Below are 27,958 nucleotides of genomic sequence, written 5' to 3' on the forward strand. Positions count from 1 at the left end.
TCCTTATCAATGAATGAGGCCTGATACCAATTATGGTGACAGAGATGGAATACAGTATCACTTAAGTGACTCTACACACAGAGATCTCAAGAATATGAAAGACCTACTTGGGATGATAGAGGGGGAAGACAAATCAGTTTATCTAAGCAATTCTTTCCATTCCTACCTTCTCCCCTGACATTTTAATAACTTTCAGCAATTCTGCTATGCGCCAATTTGTGCACAGAATGATGTAATTGTGATTTAAAACATCTTTCTGACTTTTCTCATGACTCTCAAAGTGATGAACTGAACACCATTCACATTAAAATTACTAGTTTTAAATAAAAAGTCTTTCTTTCAGCTCCTGTCAAGCGTGGGTGAACCCCACCACCAAAGGGGCCAGATTCCTGGTTTGGGACACCTTCCACCCACTCTGATGTTTCAGCTGCAGCAGCCTCTGAGAAAAGAGACCCAGCCCCTCCTTCAGCCAGCTGCAGCAGTTAGGGGGCAGGCATATAAAAAAGTTTTTTAGCCATCTTATCAGACCTATCTCCCTGAAGAAAACCAGCAAGTTAGGCAGACACATTCCCTACCCAGATTTGGGTAGTGTACTGCTACCATGTTAAATGAGAAACAAAAAAATCCCTACACTTTCTCACCAATTCAGGTATCTGGTTTTTTTTTCTGCTTCCCGCTTTCCCCAATCTCCAGAAAAGCCCTCACCTTATTTCTGCATATTTTTACTCTACTGAATCCCATCAGTTGGCTTTCTCCTTTGCTACTGTTGAAGTCACGTGAAACAAAAGGGCAGCTGTCCCCCATCACGATCACACTTGTGCTCCTTCATTAATGGGACTTCTCCTGACATAGGAACATAGCAATTCCCTGAGCAGTACAAATCCAGACACATGACTCTGAAACAGCCATGCCTTGAACAACTTTTCTCCACTCCCAATAAAAACTGATTGTCCACTAATTATTTTCCAAGCAATTCTTTCAAAGGAATAAAGAGATCACCAGAAATTACTGAGCCTCAAGGGAAAATGACAATCAGTTCAAAGAACTGATAAAAAAAAGTAGTAACTCCTTCTGCTATTAGGCATTTTTAGGCACACTTCAGTAAAAATTTTACTACTGATATTCATGCAATATTCACATACTGCAGCTTCTACACAAAAAACTGCAAATATTTAAGGAACTTAAATTTTCTCTTTATTTACTTCATCCCCAAGAAGGGGCTTTAGCTCCTTTGTGGTCTGACAGCATTACTTGTGAATCCTATTCAGGAACATGTCAGCATCTAAACACATCTTTCACTAAAGTATCACCATAAAATTTCTGACTATCCACTACATTAGGTACTTAAGGACAATACAGAGTGAGGAAAATTAGCCTGTCAACAAAGTAGGGCTGAGGGAAGGAACACTTAGGCATCACAAGAGAAAATATAGACATTTTAGAAAATGGTTAACATTACACATGCTGGTTTTCTTCATTTATTTTGCTGCTTGAACACAGTATAGCTTGCCTGGGAAGGCTATGCCATATAAGTCAACCAGGACAAATTCTCCTAAAATCAAGCACGGTACTGTTCTGTCTACTGAATGGTATTTACAAGGTCAGAGGCTAAAAATAGAGATGAAAATCACAAAGATTCTAAAGATACAGGACACATGCTCTGTTTTTGTGCCTGGAGATGACATCAGCATCTGATGTGCTGCTGACTGTCATCGATCCTCAGAAGCCATAGAAAAGAGCAACTCAGTTTATACAAGCATGACCCAACAAGTTGCAACAGAGACATCGCCACACACTGAGAAGATATCAGGAAATGCCAGTAGAGAAAGCTGGGAGCAAGGACGTTACACAATCAAAAAAAACTGGCTTAACTTTGTATTATTATTTAAATGTGAAGAGAGTGCTGCTTTTCAGAGCATTTATATTAACTTTCAACAGTGCTTCAAGCACAATACGGGAACTTGGTGGAGAAGAGAAATTAAAAGCCTGCCTTGAGGATCCCATGCCTAAGTTATGCAGACACCCTAAAAATGATTGCCTCTGCCTCTGCTTGGAGACCAAAAGATTTGCAACATGATTTCAAATGCACTATATTGTGCTTTTTACATACTTAGCTTATGAATATTCCTGTCTTGGAGAAGAACATCTGAAACTAAAATGAGAATATTCTGCCTATTCCCTGGGGGCAGAAATCCCAGGAGAGCTAGGGTGAGTCACTGGGTAGGGGAGAGAGAGGACTGCTCTGCAGGCACTCAGGGTACAGATTCTGAAGCCTGGGTAGGGGAAGAGGCAAAGGATGCAATCTGCCTGCTTGATAGCCCTCCAGGAAACGTGGAAGAGAAAGACCTGTGAAAGTCCAACTCTTTATCCCAGCACAGGATACACCACTGAAGAGCTGCACGTGCCTCACAGGTACTCAAGGCTAACTCCACAGGGCACCCGTGCCCAGCAAGCACAAGACTCAGCAGGCAGCTGGCACAACCTAGAAAAGCCAGACTACCCCAGGCATGATGAGCCAGCAGATCCTGCAAGCAATGAACTTGCTCACCACAAAGACATATTTCCCTTCATTATCCCTGGCAGAAATATGACAACTCTTTTTATTAATTCTCCTGACTCACTTCCTTTTCACCTTCTGCACACACACACCTGTCACAGCCTCACCCTGGGCTATGGGACCAATTGCTCCACAGCCTTCCTCTCTTCCTCTTGGACCACTTTTCAGAGATGTTAAGTGCATCTGAGTTTAAATATAATTAAGAACATAAGTGCTCACTCCTTCTGAAAACTCAGGCCTTGGGAAAACAGGCAGCCCTTGGAAACACACCTGGGTCTTTCAGCAGTGAGATCAGTTTTAGCTAACTAAACACCAGCCTGTCATTCCATAACCTGACCTTTCCAGAATAGATCACAAGATGTCACTGACTGACAAGATGTCAATCTTACTTTGAGTCATTGCTATAGTGGAATGTAACTTTGTAAAATAGCAAATCCTGATATTTTTTCCTCCAGGATAGAAACACCACTTTTTAATTTTCTGCCTCAATAATTTATGCCACTGTTAAAAAGGTATCCCTGATTTCTAATCTCCACTTGTTTCTCTCCATGTCCTGGTCTGCTGAGCCTGTCAAAGCCCTTTGCTATGATATTTCAATTACACAATTAATTTAGGATAAGGGTCTTGGGTTTTTTCTCCCTCAGGAAGAGTTATAACCAAGGTAGTCTCTCACAACTCCCTCTTGTCTCCAACATTTTCCTTCTTCCCTGAGCTGTGCTAAACAGAACTCATAGTAAAACAAGTCAGAGAACCTGAATTAAGAGTAAAAACATCTCCTGTTCCAGTATCCTGGGTCCTGGAGGTCCAGAGAAGGCTAACAAGGACAAGAAAAGCCATGAAACAGCTTACATGTAAAGAATGCTGAAGATCTTCAGCCTGGAAAGGAAACTATGTAAGAGGGATATTTTATAGAGAGAAAAGAACAAACAAAAACCCAACAAACCAGCCAGAAAACAACAAAGAAACACACAAGAAAAATCATAGGAGTCTTGGTGATGGTGATTGACAGTTCAGTTTCTTATACAAGAACCCATGGCCACCCAACAAGGCCAGCAGAAGCAAGATTTGCTCTTCAAGAAAATGGCAGCAAACCTGTGCCCTCTTCACCAAAAGATCCTGCAGAAACCTGCACAAGCCCAGGGAGAGGCAAGATAAGCATATGGTAGAGCACTCTAAATGCATGAACTACGAGCAGCTCAGAAGAGGACAGTACTGTGGATGCTTTTACAAAATTCACTGTGTTCATAATCTTCCCCAGACATCCAGGTGTGGCTCTTGTGGGAGAACGTATGCTACACTAAAAGGGCTCTGGTCTGGAATGGCATGGGCTCTCCTACTGCCCCTCTAGCACTTCTTCCACTTGGAATCACACACACCAGCAGGCTTGGACACAGAGGTTCAGTAGCAGTCACATAGTCATGCTGTAATTTCTTTTACTCACCTGCATAAAACTTTCAAGTACTGTAGGATTTTTCTGCCTCCAAAATGATGTTTTCCAAGTTTCCAGTCAGGTAAATAGGCACATGAAGTACCCCAACCTACCTTAAAACATGTAATCTGCCTGTACTCAAGTTACCACTCAATTCACACAATTCAGCATCGGTAACCTGAGATGGGCACTCTCCCCCCTCACCTATAAAGTGTTGAATCACACAGAAAGCTACTGACCCCTTCAGAGCTAAACACACTTGGTCATCCTACCAGAGTGACCTACCATCATAATCTTAAACTTGAGACATTCTAGAATATAAACTCACAAAATCCTAGCACATTACATCAGCAACATAATGCTTACAAATGCAATTTGCCTTGATTGACTATTTGAAAAGGAAGGCAGGAACATAAAAATTTTCTATCAACCTTTTTTAAAGGCTTACTGAAAAAAACCACATCAGTTATCATGAATTCATCAATAAACTCTCAGGACTCGTATGTGAAAAACAGCTCTGTCAATTAAAAAAAAAAAAGTTGTGTCTATTAAGCTACTGTTTACCTTCGTTTCTAACTGAGTGGAGAAAATCACACCACTGTATATAAACAGATCAATTCTTCTTCTATGTCCTTTCATCTTCCTTGCTGTCAGAAGCACCAGAAAATTACTGAAAATTCAACTGCTTAAAATTATTTTTAGTTTCTCTTTTGTTCTTAACACAGTTAAGAAATCTCTTATTTTTATGATCTGGGACAGTTTTCATGTTCTGTCTTTTACTTTCCCAATCAATTCCCTTGCTTTCTACTTGAAATATACATTAGATTACTATCAACAGGGGAATTTACAAGTTGGTTTTATACATCCCTATGGCTTCATTTCCTTCTAACAACAGTCTTAAAAACAGCTCAGTCTTCTGTCTCAAGATAAGGTGCCATGTGTGCCACTCATTTCCTTTGAGCATGGTGCTAATAATGCCAAGGTTGTGTTGATGGGCAATAGCTATTACAAAACATCAACTTTCAACTATTTGCATCTTTTACTTAGTTTAACAACAAATAAAAGCTTATCCACCAAGATGAGAATTTGAAGTGGACGCCACACATGGGGAGCTTGCCCAGTGTTAAGATTTCCACACAAATTTTCAGAACTTAAATGCTAACAACATTATTACTGGCACTTACTGCTCAGATTGAATTCTCCTGCCTATGGACAAGGAACCCCTTCTCTGTGCAACTGTTTCTAGCAAACATCTGTTAACAGCACAGCTTCAATATAACCTGGTGGCCTTAACACTGATCTTCCGGGATTCGAGACCATTTGTTCTCATTCCAAAACAAGTCACCTGAAAACAGCTGCCTTTCAGTCATTGTTCACTTTATTGTTTCCACATGATTTCTAAGACCAGTGCTAATAATCCAGCTTCCTGAAGCTTCCCAACCAGCCACTGCCCAGTCAGTACTTTCATTTTCCCCTCATATGCAAGTTATTCCAATACCCTTGGTATTCTACACAGTCAATTATAACCAAATTGACTGTTTCTTATGCTGCTTCAATTTTATTTGAGATCTTCTATCTGAAACAAACAATTATTTACATTTTCACCCCTCCTTATATCCACAGTCATTTTTGGGCTGAAGCACAAACACTAAGGCAAGGTCTCAGAACCTGAGAAAATTTAGATCCTGTTCTTACTGCTGTATTAAACAACTTAAGACAACACTGAGTAGCCCACGTTGTAAATCACTTGGATCACTTAGAATAGAAAGTACTTTACTACATGAATAGGGCTGACCAAATCAAGCCCCTGGAAATTAGGGCTGATTACAGTTAGCTAGCTACAAGCAATATTTTATAAGGATTTTCTCTTTTATTTTTTTATTCTTTCTTCTTCTTTTATGAGTAGCACCTGAATTAGGTCCTCAACTGCATCTTACTGTTCTGTACCAAGTAATACAAAAGACAGAACCAGGCCTCATAAGCAGAAGGAAATTTCTATTTTTAACTCAGTAAGTATTGAAAAGTCCACTTCAGATTAAGCCTGCTTAGCAGATGACCTAACTATTTTTCAATGTGTGTTCAGGAAGCGTCCACCATTTCATTACATTTAAATTCCCTATAAATTTTCAATGCATTGCAAGCAACTTTCATCTTTGAAACAAAGTACCTCTGGTACCATGGGAGCTGCCTCTGCTGTTTTTGTGCCAGTCAGGGCCAGTCTCACTACATAATGCATAAGGAAAATTGTTATGCCCTCCCTGCTTTGCTTACTAAAATTTGTTCTTGGTCATTTACCCAGAACATTCAGAAGCTTGGTAACTGCACACACACTGCACTGCTCCTGCATCATTCCCTGCTAAGGGACGCTAGGGAGGACAAGTCAAAAAAAAGGCATCTGCTTTCTGCCCCTAGGGAGATACTCTGGCACCTCCTGCTCAATGTGTGATATACTCTCTCATTAAATGGACATATGCTACTTTCCTTCCTTCTCATGGTGTTTAGGAGTCCTGCTTGTTTTGATGTAAATCAGAGCTACACTAAGAGGGGGTTTTGTTACTCTCACCTCCCACTCCTGCAAAAATTGAACACCCTGCAATGAATGGGAAAGGATGGCTTTATGATAACAGAGCAGAATTTTAAGCTAGTCAGCTGGATTTTATGTTGTTAACAAAAGTAACTCTGTGATATGGGACAAACTCCCTAAATCAAACTTTTCTTTATGGCATATTCTTTAATGGAGACCAATTCCTCACATATGTTGCCTGCCTAGGTTTTCAAGCAAAATCAGTGGAATGTAGGAATATTATGCACATCTGATATAAAGACACATTATATCATGCTGGAATAAATACATGGATGAAATTCAGTGTCGTTTTTGACCACTGTTACACTGCTTGCTTTCAGAAGCTCACACTTTTACCTGCCTCAGTGTCTTCAGTGGCACAACACAAATACTTTCATCCAGTTCAGCAACTCCTGACAGGAAGTTGTGGTTTCCTAATCTTTCAATAAAAACAGGCTTCCCAGAGATAGCACATCAAAACCAAGAAGCCAAGCTGCAAAAGTAGGTCAGCTGGGTCATCCCAAGAAGAAGGGGAGAGCATCCTGGGCACCAAGTACAGCAGCCAGAGCACCTATGCACCCACTGTACTGCCCCAGACAGACAAATCCCCCAGAAGTCCGAAAGCTGTTTACAGCAGCAACAACAGCAGAACAAGTGAGACAAAGTTACAAAACAGATTGCCACATAAGCCAAAAGATTATATAATACAAAAATATAGAGAAAGGATTGTTATTTTCATTGATCTTCAGGAAAAACAACACGCAGTATTATCATCTCTTTTGCCTGAAAGCAAGAGAGCAAGGGCTATATCTGCAAAGCAGTGTCTTACAGGATGAGATTTGGAGACTGAATGTTGCAAATTATTACAGAACTACAGCCCACTGAAGAACGGTGCAAGTGCTAAGAGGAAAGGAAGCTATGAGGCTACACTGGAGAAACTTTCTGGCAGTAGGACCTATTCAGCCACTTAGCAGTGCCTCAAGGAAAATGATCATTCCTGTACACCATCAGGTTATTTGTAAGGGTGCCACCACAGTGTAAGCCGATATGCTGTACTGAACAGTCTTGGCTGGGAGAGGGATGCTGGAAGATCCCTTCCTTGAGGATGCCCCAGTTGCACCGCCTCCTTCCTCTTCCCTCCTCCTCCTCCTCGGCTCGGCGGTGCCACCCGCCGGCTGCCGGCATTAACACAACGCCACACCTGCGTGCAGGAGAGGAGCTCCTGGCTGCACTGCTGTGCTTCCACCTTCCCCAGATAATCCAAGCCTTTTAACCACTATCTTTTGTACAAAGCTTGCCAGGGATAACCAAGTTCTGCATTGCCTTCAGAAGCTGTGTTAGTTCTTCCACCAGAGAAGAGGAATTTACTGAGTCAACAAAATCCCCCTGACAGCATTGGTGCCTGAAGGAATCTCTTAAAATCTATTAAAAAGCTATTAAAATCTATTAAAAAGCTCAGCATTCAAAGTGGGAGTCAGGATGTCACTGCATTTGCAAATTCAAAAAGGGAAACACATTCACAAGCCTCTAATGAAGGGATGTGGTGTGCAAGGAACAAAATATAATGAGATGTTATGTTCCTTCCCCCAACTTTTAGAACAATAAAGAAAGAAGGATTTATGGTCCTGTAAAATATGAAAGGGAGATTATTCAGAGGACAGTGGTCTTCATTCTGTTAGACTGACAGACATAACCCCTCTGGACTCAAATCATCTAATGACAGAACCTCCATTAATCCACAAAGATTGGTTGTATCATGGCAATATGCAAGGCTGTTGCTACGTTTAATAAATTTTCCTTCTGAGATTTTGATAAAGTGCAGAAAGCATTTAAGGGGAGAAGAAGTAATTACTGTGTCAGATTTTCATAAAGTTGTAATTATAGAGCTGTTTAAGTTGAAAGGGACCTTAAAGATCATCTAGCTCCAACCCCCCTACCATGTTCTAGACATTAGTCAAAGTTGGGTAGTTGGGCAGAAACAGACACGAAAACTCCCAAACCCTTCAGAAAACATAAATAGAAAAATGGTTAACAGAGAGACAGTGCATGCTTTTTACTCAGAACACTTCCAAAACATCAATAATGGGACAAGTCAGAGGGGGAAAAAAGAAGGGAAGGGGGGAGAGGGAAATGAGAGATATATATATCCCTGATATTAAATAATTGAGGTATATGTATCCCTGACATTAAATACCTTGAGGTATATGTATCCCTGATATTAAATAATTAAGACACACATATATGCATGGATAATCCCTCTCAGACACCTTCATATGAAAGCATATCAACAATGAAAAGATAAAGTCTTTACAGGTTAGGCAGTACCTTCCCACCACTGCAGCTGACACATCTTCCAGCAGAGAATTGCTGAATGTACACCTGGCAGAACTCAGCAGGACAGATGGGTTTGTCCTCTGCCACGCCATGTGCAGGTAAAAGGCAAACTGCTTAAACAAGTCCAGTTCTTTCAGATTGCTGTGGGTGAGCAGACAGCCCTCAGAAACTACTCAGGATATTGACGAAGGTGGCAGCTTTCTGGAGAGCAGCAGTGACAAACAGCTGAGCAGGTAACCCTGTGAGCTACAGCTGCAGTGGGTGAAGGCAGTATAAGCCATGTGTCCAGTGCCATGGCAACTAACAATTCTACTGAAAAGAATTCATTTTGAAAGTTGCACATGGAGCCACTGCACTTGTTTCACAATCAACTCTTTTCTGCCTCTATTTACACTTTCACTTCTGCAATTTGCTGCTCTGGTTGGGTAAAAGCCTTGTGGAACAACTGAAAAGAAGGCATTTAAACAAGGAGGAAGTTTTTATCTCTCTGGATTTTGCCAGTTGAGTCTGTGCTCAGCTCAACAGCAGCACTAAATTATTTCTCAGGAGAAATCCTGTATTTCTGCAGAATCCAGAAACTCTGCACACCTACATGATGATAACCAGCATTTCAAGTCACCCTGTAATGATGCCAATCTACATGAAACCAGGGAACACTTACGAAACAAACATAAGTAAAACCTGAGTTTGTACTGATTGTTGGATCACAAGTCAAAGACAACTCAAGGACATCAAAGACACCTTTACATTCTCCTTAGCTAGCACTGCCACATTCTTCAGAGACAAAGAGTGATCCCATTGCCCCCCATCTTGCCACCCCAAGTGCCAACTGTTGCAGAATTTTTTAATTTAACTCCTGAAAAACTTGAGAAACAAAATTCAGCTACCCACAAACCCCTAAATTCCTCTAGGTACAAACCAACAAGTGCTTCTAACAGAAGCACTTTACTAGGAATGCAGCAGAACTTTATATTTGATGATAGCTAGAGTTTTCTGTTCCATTCCTTCTCTTTGGGAAAGGATTCCTTACAAGATGGAATCAGAGTTCTCAAAATCTAAGAATTCATTCCAATAAAATACCAAGACAAAATCTGGAATGAGAAGTAGTAATATCTAAATTAGAAGCACATAATATCTAAATCATATACCTATATCTAAATTATATCTAAATCATATATCTATATCTAAATCGTATCATATAAATCATATCTAAAATCATTTCAGAGTATCTAACAAATCACAATCCAGAAACGCAGATGTGTATATGACTCACTTCATATATTAATGTACAAATAGTTTTTTTCTCAAGTACTTGCAAAAAAAAATCTAAAAAGGAATTTATAATTAATTAAGTTACTTAGCTGGGGGGTTGAAGGGAAACAAGCCATCACACAAGCCCTTTGACATCTTGCTTAAAAATATGTAGTTAATTTACTTACTTCCTTGCACTTCAACAGACAAACATGAATATGAATTAAGACTGAAGCCTTGAACAGTATATATCAATTTATGAAAGAAATAGCCCTGCCAAAGAAAATGAACCCCATAAAGCATTGAAGACTAATCTTAAAAATAACTAAAATAAAATGCAATAATAAACTAATTGCTGCCTATAACAACACTGAGTTTTAGAACTGAGAAACAAGATATAGGTGTTTTTGTGAAAATGCAAGGTTTAAGTTAGTACTAGATATTTTGAACTATATAATTCTATTTGCTTTTATAGGAAGGATATCCAAAGTTAAATATCCTTTTAAGAAAGGCCTACAGAATATGGGAAAAATACATTAGCAAGCTACCAAAACAAACATATTTTAAAATACTACAGCATTAATATGACTCACCAGTACTATAGTATCTTTTAAGTTCTGTGCGTCTGATGTCTTTCAGTTGATTGTACTTTTTCTTTTTCTTTTCCTTGTCTGGAGCAGTTTCCTTTTCCCCAGGAAACTTACAGTTGTCTTCAGAGGAACTGATTTGCTCCAAAATAACTTTACTTTCATCATCTTTCTCAGAAGGTGTTTTGGAAACAGGAGATCCAGGGGAATTAGCAGAGACAGTCTCAGTGGTTTGTTTGACTTGCCTTTTCTTTTTCAAACTGTGCATAAAGGAAAGAAACCCACATTAAGATGTAGCCAACTCTAGAGACAAGTTAACTCACTTTCTAATGATAATGATATTTTAAAATATTAATTTAATACCAGAATTCCTTACAACCCTTTAAAAATCACACACTTGGCATCAGTAACTTGGTAACTTAGATGATCCTACCTTATACTCTTTCTTCCATTATATCATAATCTCAAGGATACCTTCTCAAGAATAACAAAGAAGTTTTTACTGTTCTTTACTGAGGAGAAGAAACAAAGAAAAACAAACAAACAAACCATTGAAAAGCTGGGGGTTTTTAAAAGGACATCTAAATGTAAAAGCAAGGTACTGAATTCATGTTTTCAAGATGAAGCTTGGTATAAAATAAAACCTCAGATCACAATGTATTATAACACAACAGCTAACAACAATTCCACAGTACACTGCTCCTGCTTTATAAAACCATCTGTTCTCATATAAACTTGTTATTTTTCCCATTTTGTCCAAGGTTATCTCCTAGAGGCCACTCATGCTACTCCACAGCTGTTCGGGCACAACCCACACTAGCTGGTATTCCAAGTGTCACCCAGGAGCTCCTTCTGCAACATTATCAACGTGGCCACAAACTGCTTCTGCCAAAACATTTTCCAGCTGCCTAGATTTCTTCTGAGAGAAATCTTAAGCTACCTATAGATCTTCCAACTTATCACTATAGCAACAAGAGTATTTTCTTTTTAGAAGACTCCTTAAAGCACAAATCAAGTGAGAAAGATGCTTCAGGAATCCTAAGACAGAATTTTCTGCTAAATCACCATCTATAGCACTGAATTTGCTTAGTGAGAGAGCAAAGACTGACTTTATGGGTTGAGGGTCACTGTCACTAAAATAGCTCCCAGTTAATCACTGACTCATACCATCCAAAATGAAAAACTAATCTATCTAATGCTCCTTCTCTTCAGTACATTAACTTATTGGTTACAAGGTACCTAAGCGAGTGAGTAGTATATTTATCTTGTTGATGCCAAAAACTTTGCTTTGTGCACAGGAAGAATTATGCATAGAAAATACAGACAACCAGTGAGTCACCACAAATGGGAAAAGGTCTCATGAGCTCACAGCAGTAGCTTACGTAACTGAAAACTTAATACAGTAAGTTATTAATATAATGCAGGAACTTCAGAGATTCTTTCTTCCACCTTTATGTTTATATGCTTTTCATGTTTTCTTTTAGACCGCAACATAAAATAAATACACAGAGCAATTGCAAATTTTAGAAAGACATTTCAGGCTACACACCTTTTCTAAAAAATAAAATACTAAAGCCAGTTCCAAGTTCAGAATGTTTCGACTGAGAAGGGTCAGTTTCTCAGAATACATGTGACCAACACTTTCCAGTGAAACACTTCAAAACATAAGAGTATTGTTGTATTGTCTGTGTTACAAATGGTGTCTATCACACATGTATGTATACATATTGCTTTCATGCTTCCCAAAATAGGAAGATTCACATCCTGCAGCCAGCCCAGTGAGGATGCTGTGTTCCCCACTCACTCAAACTAACAGATCTGTAAGATAACTTGCAGTAGGTAGCTCATGCTCTGCCCAGCAAGAGACAGTTACTGTATAGGAAATTCAGTCCTGACTACATATGAAAATACCATAGAGCATGTTTTAGAAAAGATACAAGTGACTACATCTATGTAACAAATGAAGTGTTTAAACTGACTAAGTGTTAAACTAGACTAATTAAAATTTGCATATGCAAATGAGGCTTATTTTTAACTAGCAAGCCACAGCCCTTCTAAAAGGCTGCTGTAGCAATCACAAAATATTACAAACACTTTGCATGCACAACGTGTATATTTAGCTCTGATGTAAATCCTGGCAACACAGCCCTCTATGCTAAAATGGCATATTCCTACCATGGTTATATCCAATTACAGACTTCTAAATGAGCCACACTCCTGACTTTTGACTCCAGTGACTCAATGATCTTCCTGGGTGTGTGCATATCACAGGACACCCAAATCACCTGCTTCAGTAGATGAGAACTAGCAAGCATCCACTGGCACCCCACTTCTACTCATACTGCAGCAGAGATTTCTGTCTTCAGATTCACAGTCTATTTGTTTTGATTACAAATTGTTTAGTAAGCTTTATGTAGTATGAATGTAGTACCTCAAAACAACAGGAGAGCTAGTAGTGGAAACACAGAATCCTTTCTGGCAGGGGAAAAAAAAGAATAAAGAGTAAAACCTCTCCAGAGGTCAACAGTCCTGGTGACAATACCAACAGCTTCTGTCAGTACTTTCCTTAAAACATTCTCATTTGAACTGGAGTTTTCAAAGATGCCCCTGGCAATTTTTAGAACGAAGAGCTAAAATAGAAGTGGTCCATTAGTGATAGAAAAAAGGAAAGCAGAAAGGAGAGTCTGAACTGACTCACTGCAATGCAACTGACTGGTTCTTGTCCTCACTGTTTAATCCTGTTGCATTCCCACTCCTACAGCACACTGGGGGCTCACCACACAATGTACAGCATCCCCAGCACACAGCTGCTGCTGCTGTGAATGGGCAGTGTCACTGGTACTTCAGGTACCAGTGAGCAAGGATCTGGGGACTCCATAATCTCTATTCCATCACCATGGCAGCTATCAGATTTTCACATGGTGCCAACCTTACTCCTCCTGCCCACTGCTTCAAGGCCATGACCATCCAACTCCAAAAGTGCTAATCCTGGCACTAGGAAAAAAGACTAAAGACCAATTATCCATGACACTCCAGACAGGACTCAGAGTAACTGCAACTCTGTCTAGGGTTGTGATCTCTGCTTGTAAGATGATTCTTCCTGAGGTTTCTAAAGCCTGGTGAAAATTACCAAATTACCTTCCAATTCACCACTCCTGAAAAGCCTTGCTTGTAATATATATCAAGGAAACCAAGCCTTCAATAGCATTTAGAGCCATAATGGAAGCCTCAAACCTACTATGCTTTCTAATATTATGCACCCTCTTAGTAAAGCAAAGCCCTGTATACACACAAGGCAACTCATTATTAATGCACACTGGTACAGCGCAGCAGAGATGGGCTGTGAAGAGCACAGATGAAGGGTTTACTGCATCTTAAACTCCATTCCCTTGGGCACCTCCTTCAGCCTCCACTCACCCTTCTCTCACACTGACCTGTATATCCCACACAAGCTGCCAGTCCTTCTCCAGCTCAGATTGCAAACTCGTCACCTCCTAAAGAAGGCAGGGGCTGAAAGTCTAATCTACTCTTGTCTCAGGTATTTCCCAGCCTTCATGACAAGAGCTGCTATGAACGATGGCTTTAAGAACATAATTTGTTGAATTATTTCTTTTTTCAACTACTTTGGAAGATTTTGAGTGGGTTTGTTCAGTTTCTAAAGGGAGGTCTGTGAACAAATCTAACATTCAGTTTTGTCCTAACAGTTATGAAAGTAACAGGGAGCTGAACAACAAAAAAATTGAAACCCCTGAATTTGATCTTGTTCTGCAATTAAACCAGCCTTTCAGGCAAAACAAGATGCATACAGTGAATTCATAAAGTGTTGCTGCAGAAAATGCTTGGTTTTCAGTATCAGTTGATGTGATATGTTGTGTTCCACAAAGAAAGCTGCTGGGGGAAAAAAGAAAAAGAAAGAAACAGGGAGGGCAGGATAAACAAACATCTTATCTGCAAAAACACTCCTGTTTATGGAGAAAGCCTTACACATCTGTACTTTCATTTAGAAACAAGACAACATTTTTCAAGCTAGTTGATTCTGACAGGCAAAACATTTCTTCTGAGTTTATACAGAGGGGGATCCATTTCCAGCTCTTCAAGTGCTTTCTGAACAACAACCAGTAAGGCATTTTCTAAGTTTGTCCAAATACAAAATTTGCCAGCAAAAGCAAAACTGCAATACAAAGATCATTTAATTTAATAAAGACTAATGATCTGAAATGGGCACAATCCCAGAGTAGGCAGGTAAAAATGCAAGGTTAGCAGCGTTTACTTAAATTAATTTGCAACTGACTGTATACCTTGGGTACTGACTTACAGGAAAAGAGCCAGGAAGCCTTCCAAGAAATAGCCTACTTCATCTTCCAAACCCAACCCTATTTGACTGTCTAGGAAAGTCAAATAACTAATTTTTAGAATAAAACAGCCTGAATTTCCCATTACACTTAAAAGGTAGGTGGTTAGGGTAAAAAGAAAACTGCTCAGAGAAAAAATCTTATCTGCCAACTTCCACTAGAAACTACAAGCAACCAGTAAAGCAACTCTGACACTGAGAAAATAAAGACGTGGAAATCCGACAGTAACTTCTTTCCTAGAAATTTCATTTTGTTTTGCTCTATTCAATAGAGGTGTCTAACAGACAATTCAATAGGATCTCATTCAATACATAATGGCACAGTCAAAGAGCACTAGGTACTTATCATAGGATGATCTAAAAAACTCCTGGGATAGTAAGGCATGTTTTTTATGATGTATTAGGTTAATAAAGATCATACACCATGAATAACTCTTGCTTTAGAAACAAAAGCATCTAATAAAGTGGCCCTCCAAAAATATAAACAAAAGAAGAGGGAAGGGAGAAGAAATCTTTTTATCTTTTGGCTGACAAGCCAAAGTTTTCCTTTTTGGATATTTTCCACAATGTGCATCCTCTAAAACGTGCCTTGATATCTGGCATACAATCATGTTAACATCCTGCAGAGCACAAACAGATCATGTTCCTCAAATATCATTTTTAAAAATCTATTTATGCATACAAACAATAAGATTACAAAAAAACCCTTTAAAACACTTCAAACACCTTAATCTGCTTTGTTCCCATTAAGATTCCTTTATATAAAAATGATTTGTACCCCAATTATTTACTTCAGAATTAATAATTTTAATCTTAATTTAAAAATCTGCACCGATTTTAATATATACTAGTTTCTTTCTACCCTCCATGCCTTTCTCCACCCATCTGGAAGAGCTAAATAAATCAAATATCATGTCAATAAAAACCAAAACCCTAACTACCTACAGCAATCTGATAGTAAAAATCTCCATTAGTCACCCACTGGTCTGATCTTAATCAGGCTGTGGGAACTCAGCACATCACTCCCGATGTCCAGAGTTACCGAGAGAACCCTTGGGGGTCTCGGAAATCCTGGAATGTTGTCAGGAGTGTTTGGTGGCTTGATTTTGATCCATCTACGGAAGTGACAGCAGTTTGAGGATGCGAGAATCACTTGGGAGTGAAGGGTGCAAAAGGGATACATTTACAGGGTGAAATATAGGTTTTAGGGTTTTTGGTACAGGGGGGTTATGGAGACAAGATGAAGGGATCAGGGCGTGTCTCGTCCTTCTTCTTTCTTCTTCTTGTCATCCATTTTTTGTGGTGATGTTGGCACTTGAAGATTGGTTCATGGTGAAGGTGCACTTGCTAATATGGGTGAAAGGTATTGGGAAATAAAGGTAAATATCATGTATGTAGATTTTAGTATAAAAAGACATGACCGCCCCGTGGGTGGTCAGAGTGCCTTTGGCTGCCTTGCAGGTCAGACCTCTGTTGGGCAGCCAGAAAATTTTGTAGCTAAGAAATAATAAACAATCTGAAGATTGAAAAACTGAAGAGTCCAGACTCGTCCTTTGAAACTCAAGCCACCCAAGAACCACCCTACCCGTGTCGGGGCAGAGCCAGACAGCCAAACTGGACATCAGGCCTTCTCTCTCAGCCTGCACAGATCACCCCTCTCCCTTTGACCCAGCTCAGTGCCAGCACGACTCAGCCATCTCCAGGCATGGCCCTGCTCTCATGCCATCCCATGAACCTGAAGAATAAGCAAATCTCAGACAAAATCAACCATTGCTGCTTGCAAAGCCAAAGGAAGTCAGGCTGCTTGGCAAACCATAACAATTAACCCAGACCTTCCCAGCGCAGCTGCTTTCACTTCAGCACAGAAACAAATACAAAGCCATTCACCCTCAGAAATCTTCCTAAAACTGAACAGCATCTACCCCACAAGGAAGCATACTCCAGTGAACAGCAGCCATTTCAGGTTGGCACATGTCCTGTTTTGGAAACAAGCAAGCCACAAGGCTGTGTGCTTACTATTAAAACAGACTATTAAGGCAAATGTAAGGGAGAGAATACATCTTTTGCCAGATATTTTAAAAATACCTTTATATATTTATATATTTATATCTTTGTATCTTCCACAGAGAGAAAAAAACTACAAAAAATCAATTCTGAAAAAGTTATCAAGGACAACCATGTGGTTACAGTATGGTGGTTGCAGCCACTCAAAAGTGTCCATAACCTGGTCATTCCAAAGGACAAAAAACAACTCCTGAAAGCTCTGATGTTAGTAGCACAGGTCAAAGCTGGAAATTTCCACTTTTATTGGAGCTCCTGTTACTGATTGACAGCAAGTACCAGCACCAGGCTTCACAGATGGTCAGCCAGCAGCAATGCTCAAGAAAGCTGGCATGCTCCAGAGAGCGAAGTGCTGTACTGACAATCCTGGGTATGTCTATTTTCTTCCCAATACTGCCATTAGCTTAAAAACCAAGTCACTACATCTGTTTCATCAGCTGTAATGTGGAGGGGAGGATTTGTAGTAAAGTTGTTCTGGAATTTTAAAGACACTACACTTTCTGATGAATTCTTAGATTAAGTAAAATATGTTCATCTCCCCTCCCCGGTTTTCTGACTTAGATCAGGGAATTTTAAATATCACATCTAACAGATTTTATGTTTATTTAAGGGGTGGAAATAATCCCTGTTTCCCTGGGTAAAACTCAAAGAGGGTTTTGAGCTGTCTGAAAGTTTTTGTTTTCTTAAATTTAAGACTACAGTGCTCCCACACACTTTAACAAACTTTCCATTTTCAAAAGCAAAAGTATCCCCATCTTTTCTGTTTACTTAGCAAAAGAGGTTATGATGTATTCAGCACTCAGTTGCCATGACAACAATTTAATAAAATCTTTTCCATAGGAAAAGGATTCTGGAAGGCTATTTTGCTTGCTTTAGACATCTATTTGATTCTCTCCCTTATAACCTTAGTTACTGCAAGCTCTCAAAGAACAGCCTTAGGCAGAAGGCAAAATGAAGAAGCCATTCCCTTCAGATGACTCCTTTAACTTTGCCAGAAGTTCACTTAATAGGCTTATTCAGTCAGAGCAGCACCACAGAACTATTTTGTCACAAATACCAACTTGATTTTTAACCCACTCCCATCGTGCTCCTCCTGCTTTCCTCTGCTGACAGTGCCAGATACTCTCTCCCACTGTGGTGCTCATTCATCACCCCAAAGGGCTCCTACACATGCCAGGAATTCTTCTCAAAGTAGCTCAACTAGACATTCTCCCTGCACTGAAGCCCAGGCAAGGGAGGGATGGCCCTGCCCTGTCACCTCCAGACAGGGCTGGCTCCCAGCTGCTCTCCCCCACTTAGTGCCAGCCCCTCGAGCCAGCACTCCCCTCCACTCCAGCTGAGTGAAACTGCGAGGAAAAGGGAACTGCTTATTGTCACACAGCAAGGGAGGATCTTACAGAGAAGCTGCACAGGAGTCACACCATAGTAAACTTTTTTTATTCTGACCATAGTAAACTTTTTTTATTCTGATGAGCACAATAAGCTCATCAAGCTGGCTGACGCATCTCAAGTTCCTCCAAAGCTTTGGTAAACTCCTCACTCCCTGCCTCAACTAAACACTCTTCATAAAACTCAAATTCCATGAAAAAAGGAGGAAGGCCCTTTAAAATTAATATTTAATTAACATAGGGAAACAAAGTGCAAGAATTGAGAACAATCCCAAAGGCAACAACAGAGTACATGGGAAGCTCTGGGGGATGTGTGCTGCTCCATACAGTGGTTGCTCCACACCCACTTTCTCAGATCACCCATGTAACAAAATTTCCTGATAATAGAAAGCAGTTTTAGTATTGATTAAACTGCCTGAAAACAGAAAGAAATTTAGTGCTCAGTGACTCAAATGGCAATAAACATCCGCAAGGAAGCAATAAAACAGTAGGTGAAAATCAATGGTCATTTACAGCAAAACCCACAGGAAATGTGCCACACATCATGCAGCAGTAATGTAGCTGGAAACCACCTCCAGGAAAAAAACCTCAGGAGTGCTATCTTAGTATCTCTTATATGAGAAGTACCAAAGATACCAAATTAAATTCTTTCAAGAATTACATTCAGATAAAAGTGAAATCCAGACAAAAATAAGTAGCTTAGGCATGTTGTTTGCCAAAGATGTAAAAAGGTACAAAGAGCCAATATGAAAATTCATGATGGCAGGGCCATGGAGAACACAGTGACAGGGATACAGTCTTTCAGTTTTGGTGATTTGGTTGGTTTGTTTTGGTTTTAGGGACTTGTTTGTTTTTTTTTTTTCTCAGAAGAAATCTACATGGCAAACTGTTAGAAGGCTGTACACATGTGAGCAGACTCTTGAAGGATACCTGCAGGCACTCCCTTTTTTTCCCCCTGCCCTTCATGAGCATCCATGCCTGGCCCCCAGCAGAAATCCAGAATGGTGAGTGCAACAGTAACGAGGCAAAAAGCACAGCAAACCTCCAGAGCTAAACACTATTTGAGGAAAAGGAGACTTGTCTCAAAGCCTGTAGCTCACAGCAGCACCTTTAAGCCACTTCTATTAGCAAAAGAAGGTGCTTCCCTCTCTCTCTGCTCACCACTGATTCTGGCCCCAGGAGCTGTCCCCATTCTTGCACAAACCCATTTGTTGCAACTGCACAGGGATCAGATCTGGGAAACTGTGTAAGTTAAAGGCAACCCAGCAAAAGTACCAATACGTGAATTAATTTTTCAAAATTAGACTAGTCCCCCATTAGATCCCACTTGGCTGTGCTAACATTGGTGCCAACACAAAAGGAGGAAGCCTTTTGTAAGCAGATGCAAGACTGCTCCTCCAAGCAGGCACCTTGCTGAGATGGAAGGGCTTGTCAAGCAACAGCCTCTGCTATGTTACTTGAGACCAGTAAAAAGAGGATGCCAGAAAGCCAAGCCAGGCACACACCACACCATGCCCAACAGACCTCTAGACTGGAACACTGAAGTGGTCATGGCAGATTCTTCCCACTTATCCAGAAAAGGTGCTTTGATGATGGGAAATTTTCATAAACATTGGCACTCCAAAGGCTGGAAGATGGGCAGCTTCCCCTGCTGCAAAAAGGAAACAGTGACTTTGCTCCTGCTTCTCCAACAGCAGCAGAAAGAGAAGAAAGTGTTGTTTTCTCCATAAAAAGGATCTTAATGTTGAGTAAGTTGACATAACTCGTAAGTGAAGTCACCTGTCAGTGTTTGCGGACCAAAAGGGTCGGGGTGATCCAAAAGTTGCTATGGTTGAGAAGTCAGTGACCAAAGTAAAGTCAAAAATTCAACAGTTTTGTTATTTAAATGAGCAATAATAGAGATTATCTTAGAGAGGGAGGGGACTTGGATTTAAAGTACCTGTCTTTCCATTAGCCTTTGCTTTTCTCAAGAAAGTTACTTTGCAAATTACCATTTAAATGTTGAGGTGCTCTGCATCACTGTAGCAACCTCTATGGCATCAAACTATCAATTTAACACAGCTGCAAACAAAAATAGTTTGAAAAAGAAAAACACGAAGAAAAAAATCCACTTTCTCCTTTATATTATCAATATTAAGACAAGGCCAAGGTTTTTTTCTTTTAAAAAAGACACTACATGGAAGCCAAACCAATGGCTTTAAATGCTAACTTTCATAATAACACCAAAATTATCCAAATGTCACCACATATTTCTCAAGGATTCTGTTAGTTACAGCTGGATATCACAGTATAAGAGATGCTGTGCACAGGCCTACAAACAGGTTGAAAACTTATCTATTCAGGAACAAATTTCAGCAAAAAGCACAGCAACGTGAGTGGAAAAAGGTTTTATTTAAAGTATTTCAGAGTAGCTGCTAAAAAGAAATCTCAACCAACCAAATGCATATCTCATTTCTCAACATTGTCCTCAAACAACTTGCATTCATTGTCCTCAACTTGCAACCTATTTTGCATGTTGAGCAGTTTAATGGCTTTCCTGAACAGACTTCCCATGAACTGGCATACAACACGGAAGAAATGTTCAAGTTCACTTAAGTTACTGTCACATGGATTAAAGTTCTGAAAAGACACACAGCCGTGCTGTCATGGAGGAATAAAAAAGAATCTGTAGTTTCAATGTTTAGAATAATGGCTGATATTGTCTCATACAACAGATATTTCATAAGTGAGAATCATGATCAATCTATACCCTGAACAGGTGTCTGCATCATGTTCTGTACAAAATAATATGGCACCACCTTTTTAATACTGTGGTGAAAAGGCCATTAACCACGGGTATAAAGCTTACAAGACAGGGAGAGCTTGTCTTTGTGGGACAGTCACATGGCAGGCATGTACAAATGTAACTTCTAACAAGCATATACCTTAAAATGAGAATTTGACATGGTCTGATATTTTTCAGCAGCCATACCACTACATTAGTGTAGTCGGTCCTCAATTACACTCATCAGAGATAAAATGTGTATTAATTACTACTTCTTAAAACTCCTCTGTGGGTTTTATATCAAATATTATATTATTTATGGATTTATTCTTGCCTGAAGAATATTTGCATTTTTTCATTTTCACTTCAACTGAAACTTTTAACCTGCAGTCAAAATGTATATGGCTGGAAGGGGAAGAAGAAATTACTTTAGGGAAAATGAAAAAGCCAAAAGTAAACCTTGCCCTCTGTCAGCGTGATGGAAGATGGGAAGAACAAGAGGCTCTGCTCTATCTCCATGTTCTCTGGACTCTGTAAGTCCATGAGGTCTCACTGCACTTGAGGCAGTAGCTGAACTAGAACAATAAGCTGAGGAAATCAGGACGTTAGAGTGCTCCTGAATTGAATCCTGTGAGGCAGCCCTTCTGCTCCTTGCAGCAGCACACCCAGGAGGCTGAGGGCTGCTGCCTCCTCCCTGCACATGCAGAGCAGGAGGGTGGTGGGGACAAGCAGGCCAGGAGCTATCTTCAGCCTCCTGTACTTTCAAGGACAACAACCTCCTGTCAAATCCAGCCAGCCCACGCCAGATAAGGGAGGTGCTCTGTGACATTGTGTCCTGCTGCCTGCCATTATGCCCACTAGTCTCTTCCCTTCTGGGCTGGGAAGGGAAGCTTCCTGGCATGCTGGCACCTACCCCTGTTATGGCAGGTGGGTGGGGAGCTGCTGGCATCCCTTCTCCTCCCCTCTGGTGCTCTGGCACCTCTCCCTGCAGCCACAGTGCTTTGGACCTGCTCCCACCACTCGTGCCTGCACAGCTCAGCTCCTACAAGCAGCTTTCACTGTTCTGTAACACCTAACAGTATGGTTCCTCACATGCACAAAATTGCTCAAATGCATCTGTCCATGGGACCAGAGTCATATGCTGTAGTTTTGGATTGCCAAAAAAAAAAAAAGAAAAAAAATACTTTTGGCAGTATTTGTAACAACAAAAAGTCCTTCTTAGCCTCACACAAGCAGAATTACAACATGCAGCACCTGCTGCGGTCCAGGTGGAAAGAGTAGCATCATCTTTTTAACATTTCATTCCCTAACAGATAGTGAATATACAGAAAAATCTTCTGCTTGAGATTTGACTTTTAAAGATCTGATTGAAACATGTGATTGACACCTTCAAGTCATTTATTTATAGAAGCAGTACTGAAAGTAAAAATCCATTACAGAAATGCACTGTTATGCCAAAACCATAACATAATTTAAACTAAGCTTACCAGTGATTGGCTATCTGCTAAGCTTACACCTACTGAAATAAAAATAGCCAGTCCAGAAAAATAGTAGCAAAAGCCTGAAGTTATTAGCAGTATATTAAGTGTTATACAAGACAAATTCTCTGTGCCAGAAACTGCTGTCTCACAGGAAAATACTCAGTGTATTAAGACATCCAGAGAGCTGATTTGTGGCTTATTTACATTACAAAGGTTTTCCAGTATAAGGACAATTATCTCCCTCCTCCCCGAATTCCTAACCACTCCTGCTGCTCTCCTTGGGATTTTCTCTCACATAAATCAACAGGAGGAATCCCACAGATCTTGGTGGACTAACATGAGAGACTTAAAGCATAGGTAACATACATCTTCAAATTTCAGATGATCCCAGGAAACTCTCCTTGCTCAGACTACAGAGTAGGACAGAAAAAACCACCAAAAACCTACATTTACAAGTCACCTCCAGATAATCAGATTGGCAGGTGCAGGGTGGGATGGAAGAAATCCCTTCCAAACACAGTCTGGAAGCTGGATTAACACTGAGGGCATGAGAGTTTACCATGGGGAGCCTAAGGCCACCAGGAGTATGCACACAGCCTCTTACCCTGTTCAAAGCCCCAGAGCAGAGGCAAAAAGCTTCATTTCCTTGGGGAGGCAAGAGTGGGGAGCCCAATGCCTAAAGGCATGCAGCAAAAACTTCAGAATGTGCATCTAGTAGTTCAGATACAGTGCAAGCAGACAGGTGTACCCACTGTATTTCCCCTCTTACCAACAGAATTCCCTTAGCAGTTAGCTAAATAGTGCTTTCCAGTCTCTCAGACAGAGGGGGAAAACTGCCCCTTTCCAAAAGCATGTTCCTGCAGGTATCATTCATACCTTTCCCCTTAAACATGCAGCACTCTTAGCAGAAATAGACTATATAATGTAGCATGGCATATGGCAAAACCATACAGACAAAAGCCTCAAATGATGGCAGATACAAAGGCAGGAAATTTTATTCATGAGCCAGAAACCCTTTCCCTGAGGGTGCATGTCTATCTTCTTATCAACCTGTGTTTTCTTCAATCCAGCAAACTCTAACTTAGCTCACAACACTGACTGTTCTCCTTCTCAAAATACTGTACAGCCCACTCCCTACTCCCTGTGGTACAAAGCATGGGAGAGCTGACCAGGACTGCTGCCAACAGGAGGTAAGACAGTTGCTATTTCTCAGAGCATGAGCAGAAGCTGATTAACAGCACCACTAAAAAGTCAGTACCATTAGGCATCTCTTTAGGTGCTGCTTCTGGAAGGTGCCCTCATGCTGGGGCAGCTCAGTGATGGCAACTCTGTGATCCATAAAGACATGGCAAAACCAGAAGGCTGAGTGTGACCACCTCCTTTCAGCAGCATCCTACACAGCATCACTTCAAAATCAACCATGCCACCACACTTCTGCCAAGTATTATACTACCTTTCCACCAGTGTTTAAGCTAGACTTAATTTTAAAACAGTTCACTGGGGTTAAGCAGAATTTTATGCAGTGGATACATCAAGTGCCTAAGAGCAGAAGAACACCTGGGAGGCTGAAAGGACAAGACCATATCTACAGACACTACAGAAACAGTACAACAATTTAAAAATGTAATTATATCAGATCCAGTAAGAAGTCTGTATCTCACCTATCCAGAAAGCCACCTTGTCAAGCCTACAAATTTCATCATTTTTAAGATATGTCTTTAAATCCTTCCAAGAGCAAAAAGGTAAATGGCATGGCCCAGGAATGTCCAGGAATGGCTGGACCAGGAATGCCCAGCACAGCCCTCAGTGCCTGGCATTCCCAGCTATAGGCTGCAGGAAAGGGAAGTAGAGGAAGACAAATTACACTGCAACTATGTTAATAGCCACTGTTATCCAAACTGCACAGATGTCTACCTCAAAAAACCCATGGTGTAACTATTTATGTTCTATAAAGAAGGCTAAATAAGTTTCTTTTTAAAGGCTGATTAAGAGACACCCAAAGGTTCCTTTGGCAAAAGCAAATTTAAGGTCATTGCATGCTTCTGTCTAACAATCCAACCTTACAAGAATCTTGCAAGGAGAAAAATTGTGGTATTACTGGTGTGACACAGTACATCTGGAAAGTAACTAAACTCTCTTCTCTGCCTAGTCTGCTCTCAAAGAAACCCAGAAAAACACAAAACTCCACCTTTCTTCTCTGTCCTAAAAAAAGCCTCCTCCTTCAGAGGCCACACTGTTACCCAAATCTCACTTCACATGCAGGGAGAAGTGAATGGGGAAGGAGGTTAGCCATGCTTCCTGTCTTACACAAGCTTTGTACCTCCATAAACAGCATTTCTGGTACTGGAAAGTTTCAAAGAAGCTTGAGGAAAGCCTCAGGGCCCCATTAAATACTTTCACTAATTCTGTTACCAGTAACAAAATTCTTCCTCAATCCTAAATGACTTCACTACTCTTGAGGATGAAAGCACTGGAAAGAACAAAGACTACAAAAACCACTATCTTGTTTATGTTTCCCAGAAGAAGGACTCACATTGGGAATAATTCTGTGATTTAAACACTAAACAGAAAATGGTGATTCATGCTCTTTTGCTGACTTCTGTCCTGCACCACAGAATTACAAGACTGCTAACCCAGAAACCTCGGAATCCAGAAAGCAACTCCAATGGGAGATGAGGAAACAGTTCCCAAGATAAAAAGCTGTTCAACTTCTCCCAGGCAACACTTCAGAAAAAGCAGATTCAATTTTCAATTTCCCTCCCAACTCTCATTCTCCAGATTTACACCTATGATAAAAAGAAAACTTTATATATATATATATACACATATATACATAGACACATGCACACACATATATATACACTAAAAAATTTGTAAGCAATGACTAGCAAGTGTCTCTCAAGCATCTGAAGGACCTGACCAACCTCCCAAAGCCCCACCTAACAGGTCCCAGGGATGCTGTCAGTGAAATTCTAGATATTGTTCAACTTCTTACACTATGACATTTGCAAAGGGCAGCTAAAATACTGACCTACAGCACAGAAGACAGAATGTTTGCTAAAAACATTGAAACCACTCCAGCATAAGTACCTGGCAGGTAAATCATAACACTGTATGTTTCAGAAAATATTTTATGGTTTTTTTTCAACTATCCACCATAGCAAATCAACTATCCTGCACACACACACCCTAAATAACAGAGCAAATAATAACCAGTGTGCCCCATAAATCTGAAGTAGTGATATATTCAGCCTTTTTTTACAAAATAGAATGCCTCAGGCACACATGATATTGCCTGAAACAATATGAATAAAATGCAATACTGTTATTCAGTTTCAGTAACTCAATTATGAGGTAATGTTTATATATCTGGAAGCAGAGCTAAGATATTTTCATTGTACAGATGAACTGAAATGATGTATTATTTCCTAGAGCCATTTAAAAAATATTTAAGCATCTCCAGGATCTTGGCTTGACTATTCTTCACACCCAAGATAAACCTCCATGATGGTTTAAAAACAATGTGTGGAAAACTTTTCCTCCTAAAAGCAAAAAATAAAATATGGGTGCTACAGGAAACCTGAATAAACATCAACACTTTGGCTCAGCAGAATTAGAACAATTGCAAGGAGGCAACTGCTGGAGGAATAGTGAGCTGAGGAGCAGCCAACACTTGAAGTCTGTTACATAGATATAGTAAGTCTGGCCAACAAGAACCACACCTAACAGACAAACTTATGAAAAGGTCTCACACACATGAGATGCCCTCAAGGAAGTAACTTTGTGCATCTTATCTAGGTTTTCCTCTCTCCTAGCCACCACTGATGCCCTTTTTCCACACAGTCCCTCTGTGCTCACTGTGTTTTTATTTCATCATCCTACTGTGTCTTAATAACCACAGGAATAAAAAATATGAAGTGCTGAATTACTGAATATGGGAACAAAACAGAAGATGAGATGCTTACAAATCTGACAGCTTGCAATATGCAGAAGACTGACCAAGGGAGTGACCACAGCATTTCAGACCAAGGGTCTGTGCAAGCCAACATCCTGCCTCCAACAGCTGCCAAGAGCAAGGATCAGGGAAAAACAGTAACATGACAATTACATATAATGCCTTCCCCAGCTAAGCTTTCCAGAATCTAGCTGCTAACAGCTCAGTAGTTATGTATCAATGATTCCTACTGTTGGAATGGTTGTGAATACTTAAAAGGAAAGCTATGGTTAGGTCATAACAGCTATGGGACTGAAAAACTGAAAACCATTTGTTGTATGGTTTTATTTATTTTTAAGTGTCAAAAATAATTGGAAGGGGGAAAAATCTGTAAATTGGAGCTGGTAACAAGTAAACAACAACTGCAGTAAACACTTATATTTATCTTTTTTAAATCTTGGGTTTAATGTATAAACCTACATCTGTATGGATGTAAATTTACATATCTAAGCCAAGAACCTAAATCAACTTAAAACATGCTATGAATTCCTTTATTTCCCTTAGATATTGGCATCATAAGGAAAGAGGAGGTGAGCATCAAGCTATACAACTGGCTTCAGGTTCTAAAAAAGTATTAAAAACCTGGAGCTAAAAGGAGTCTCTGCCTACTGGGATGGCCTTTGGAGCATGTCCTAGACATTTATGTGGTTTTCTCAACAGAATGATGGTAGCAAGACCAATGTAAACTCAATAAACACAAAGGCACCCAAATCCCAGTGAGAATATTTTCCCTACTACAAGTGCTTCGTTTTTGGCTTCAGAAATACAGTTCTCAGTAGTGACCAAAAAGAAACTGAAAACTAAAATTCACAATTCCCCTGGAAACTATTAAGAAATCATTCAACATAAGTATGGTTTTTACGGTTCATCTCCACACAGATTGTTCAGATTAAGTCACCACAAGTTGAAGACATAACAATTAATAAAATTGTAAGTATAATAATGTAAGTATTTTGGTCAACTTGTTGAAAAGCAGCATTTTTTCATATAAAGCACACTTATTTCTTTTCCCTAAGACAGTAGGAGACAGCTACTTAACACAGGATTGTACAAAGCATGGAAAATGCTCAGCAACTTGCTGTGATGAATGCTGAGACCCAGAAAATCGGAACCTGAAACAGCTCCTTTTCTCATTCTTCCAAAAAACTATTCAAACTCTTCCCTAATGATTTCTCATATCCTTTAACTGCTTGTCCAA

The 27,958-nt window shown here is 40.0% G+C and overlaps 1 protein-coding gene across 5 annotated transcripts in view; it reads right to left on the reverse strand.

The window, feature by feature from the left end:
• NCOA7 (nuclear receptor coactivator 7) overlaps positions 1-27,958 on the reverse strand; it is an 85,267-nt gene that overhangs the window by 29,352 nt on the left and 27,957 nt on the right. For 4 of the 5 annotated variants that reach the window (XM_071437397.1, XM_071437386.1, XM_071437429.1 and 1 more), the window contains exon 3: positions 10,728-10,981. The exons of the other annotated variant lie outside the window; for it this stretch is intronic. In XM_071437397.1, coding sequence (XP_071293498.1) covers positions 10,728-10,981 — 254 coding nt within the window. The remainder of the gene's footprint in view (positions 1-10,727; positions 10,982-27,958) is intronic. 5 annotated transcript variants of the gene reach the window in all.

Source organism: Agelaius tricolor, unplaced genomic scaffold (assembly GCF_023055355.1).
Source record: "Agelaius tricolor isolate 1412-34295 unplaced genomic scaffold, bAgeTri1.0.p SCAF_1, whole genome shotgun sequence".
In the NCBI taxonomy this organism is placed as follows: domain Eukaryota; kingdom Metazoa; phylum Chordata; class Aves; order Passeriformes; family Icteridae; genus Agelaius; species Agelaius tricolor.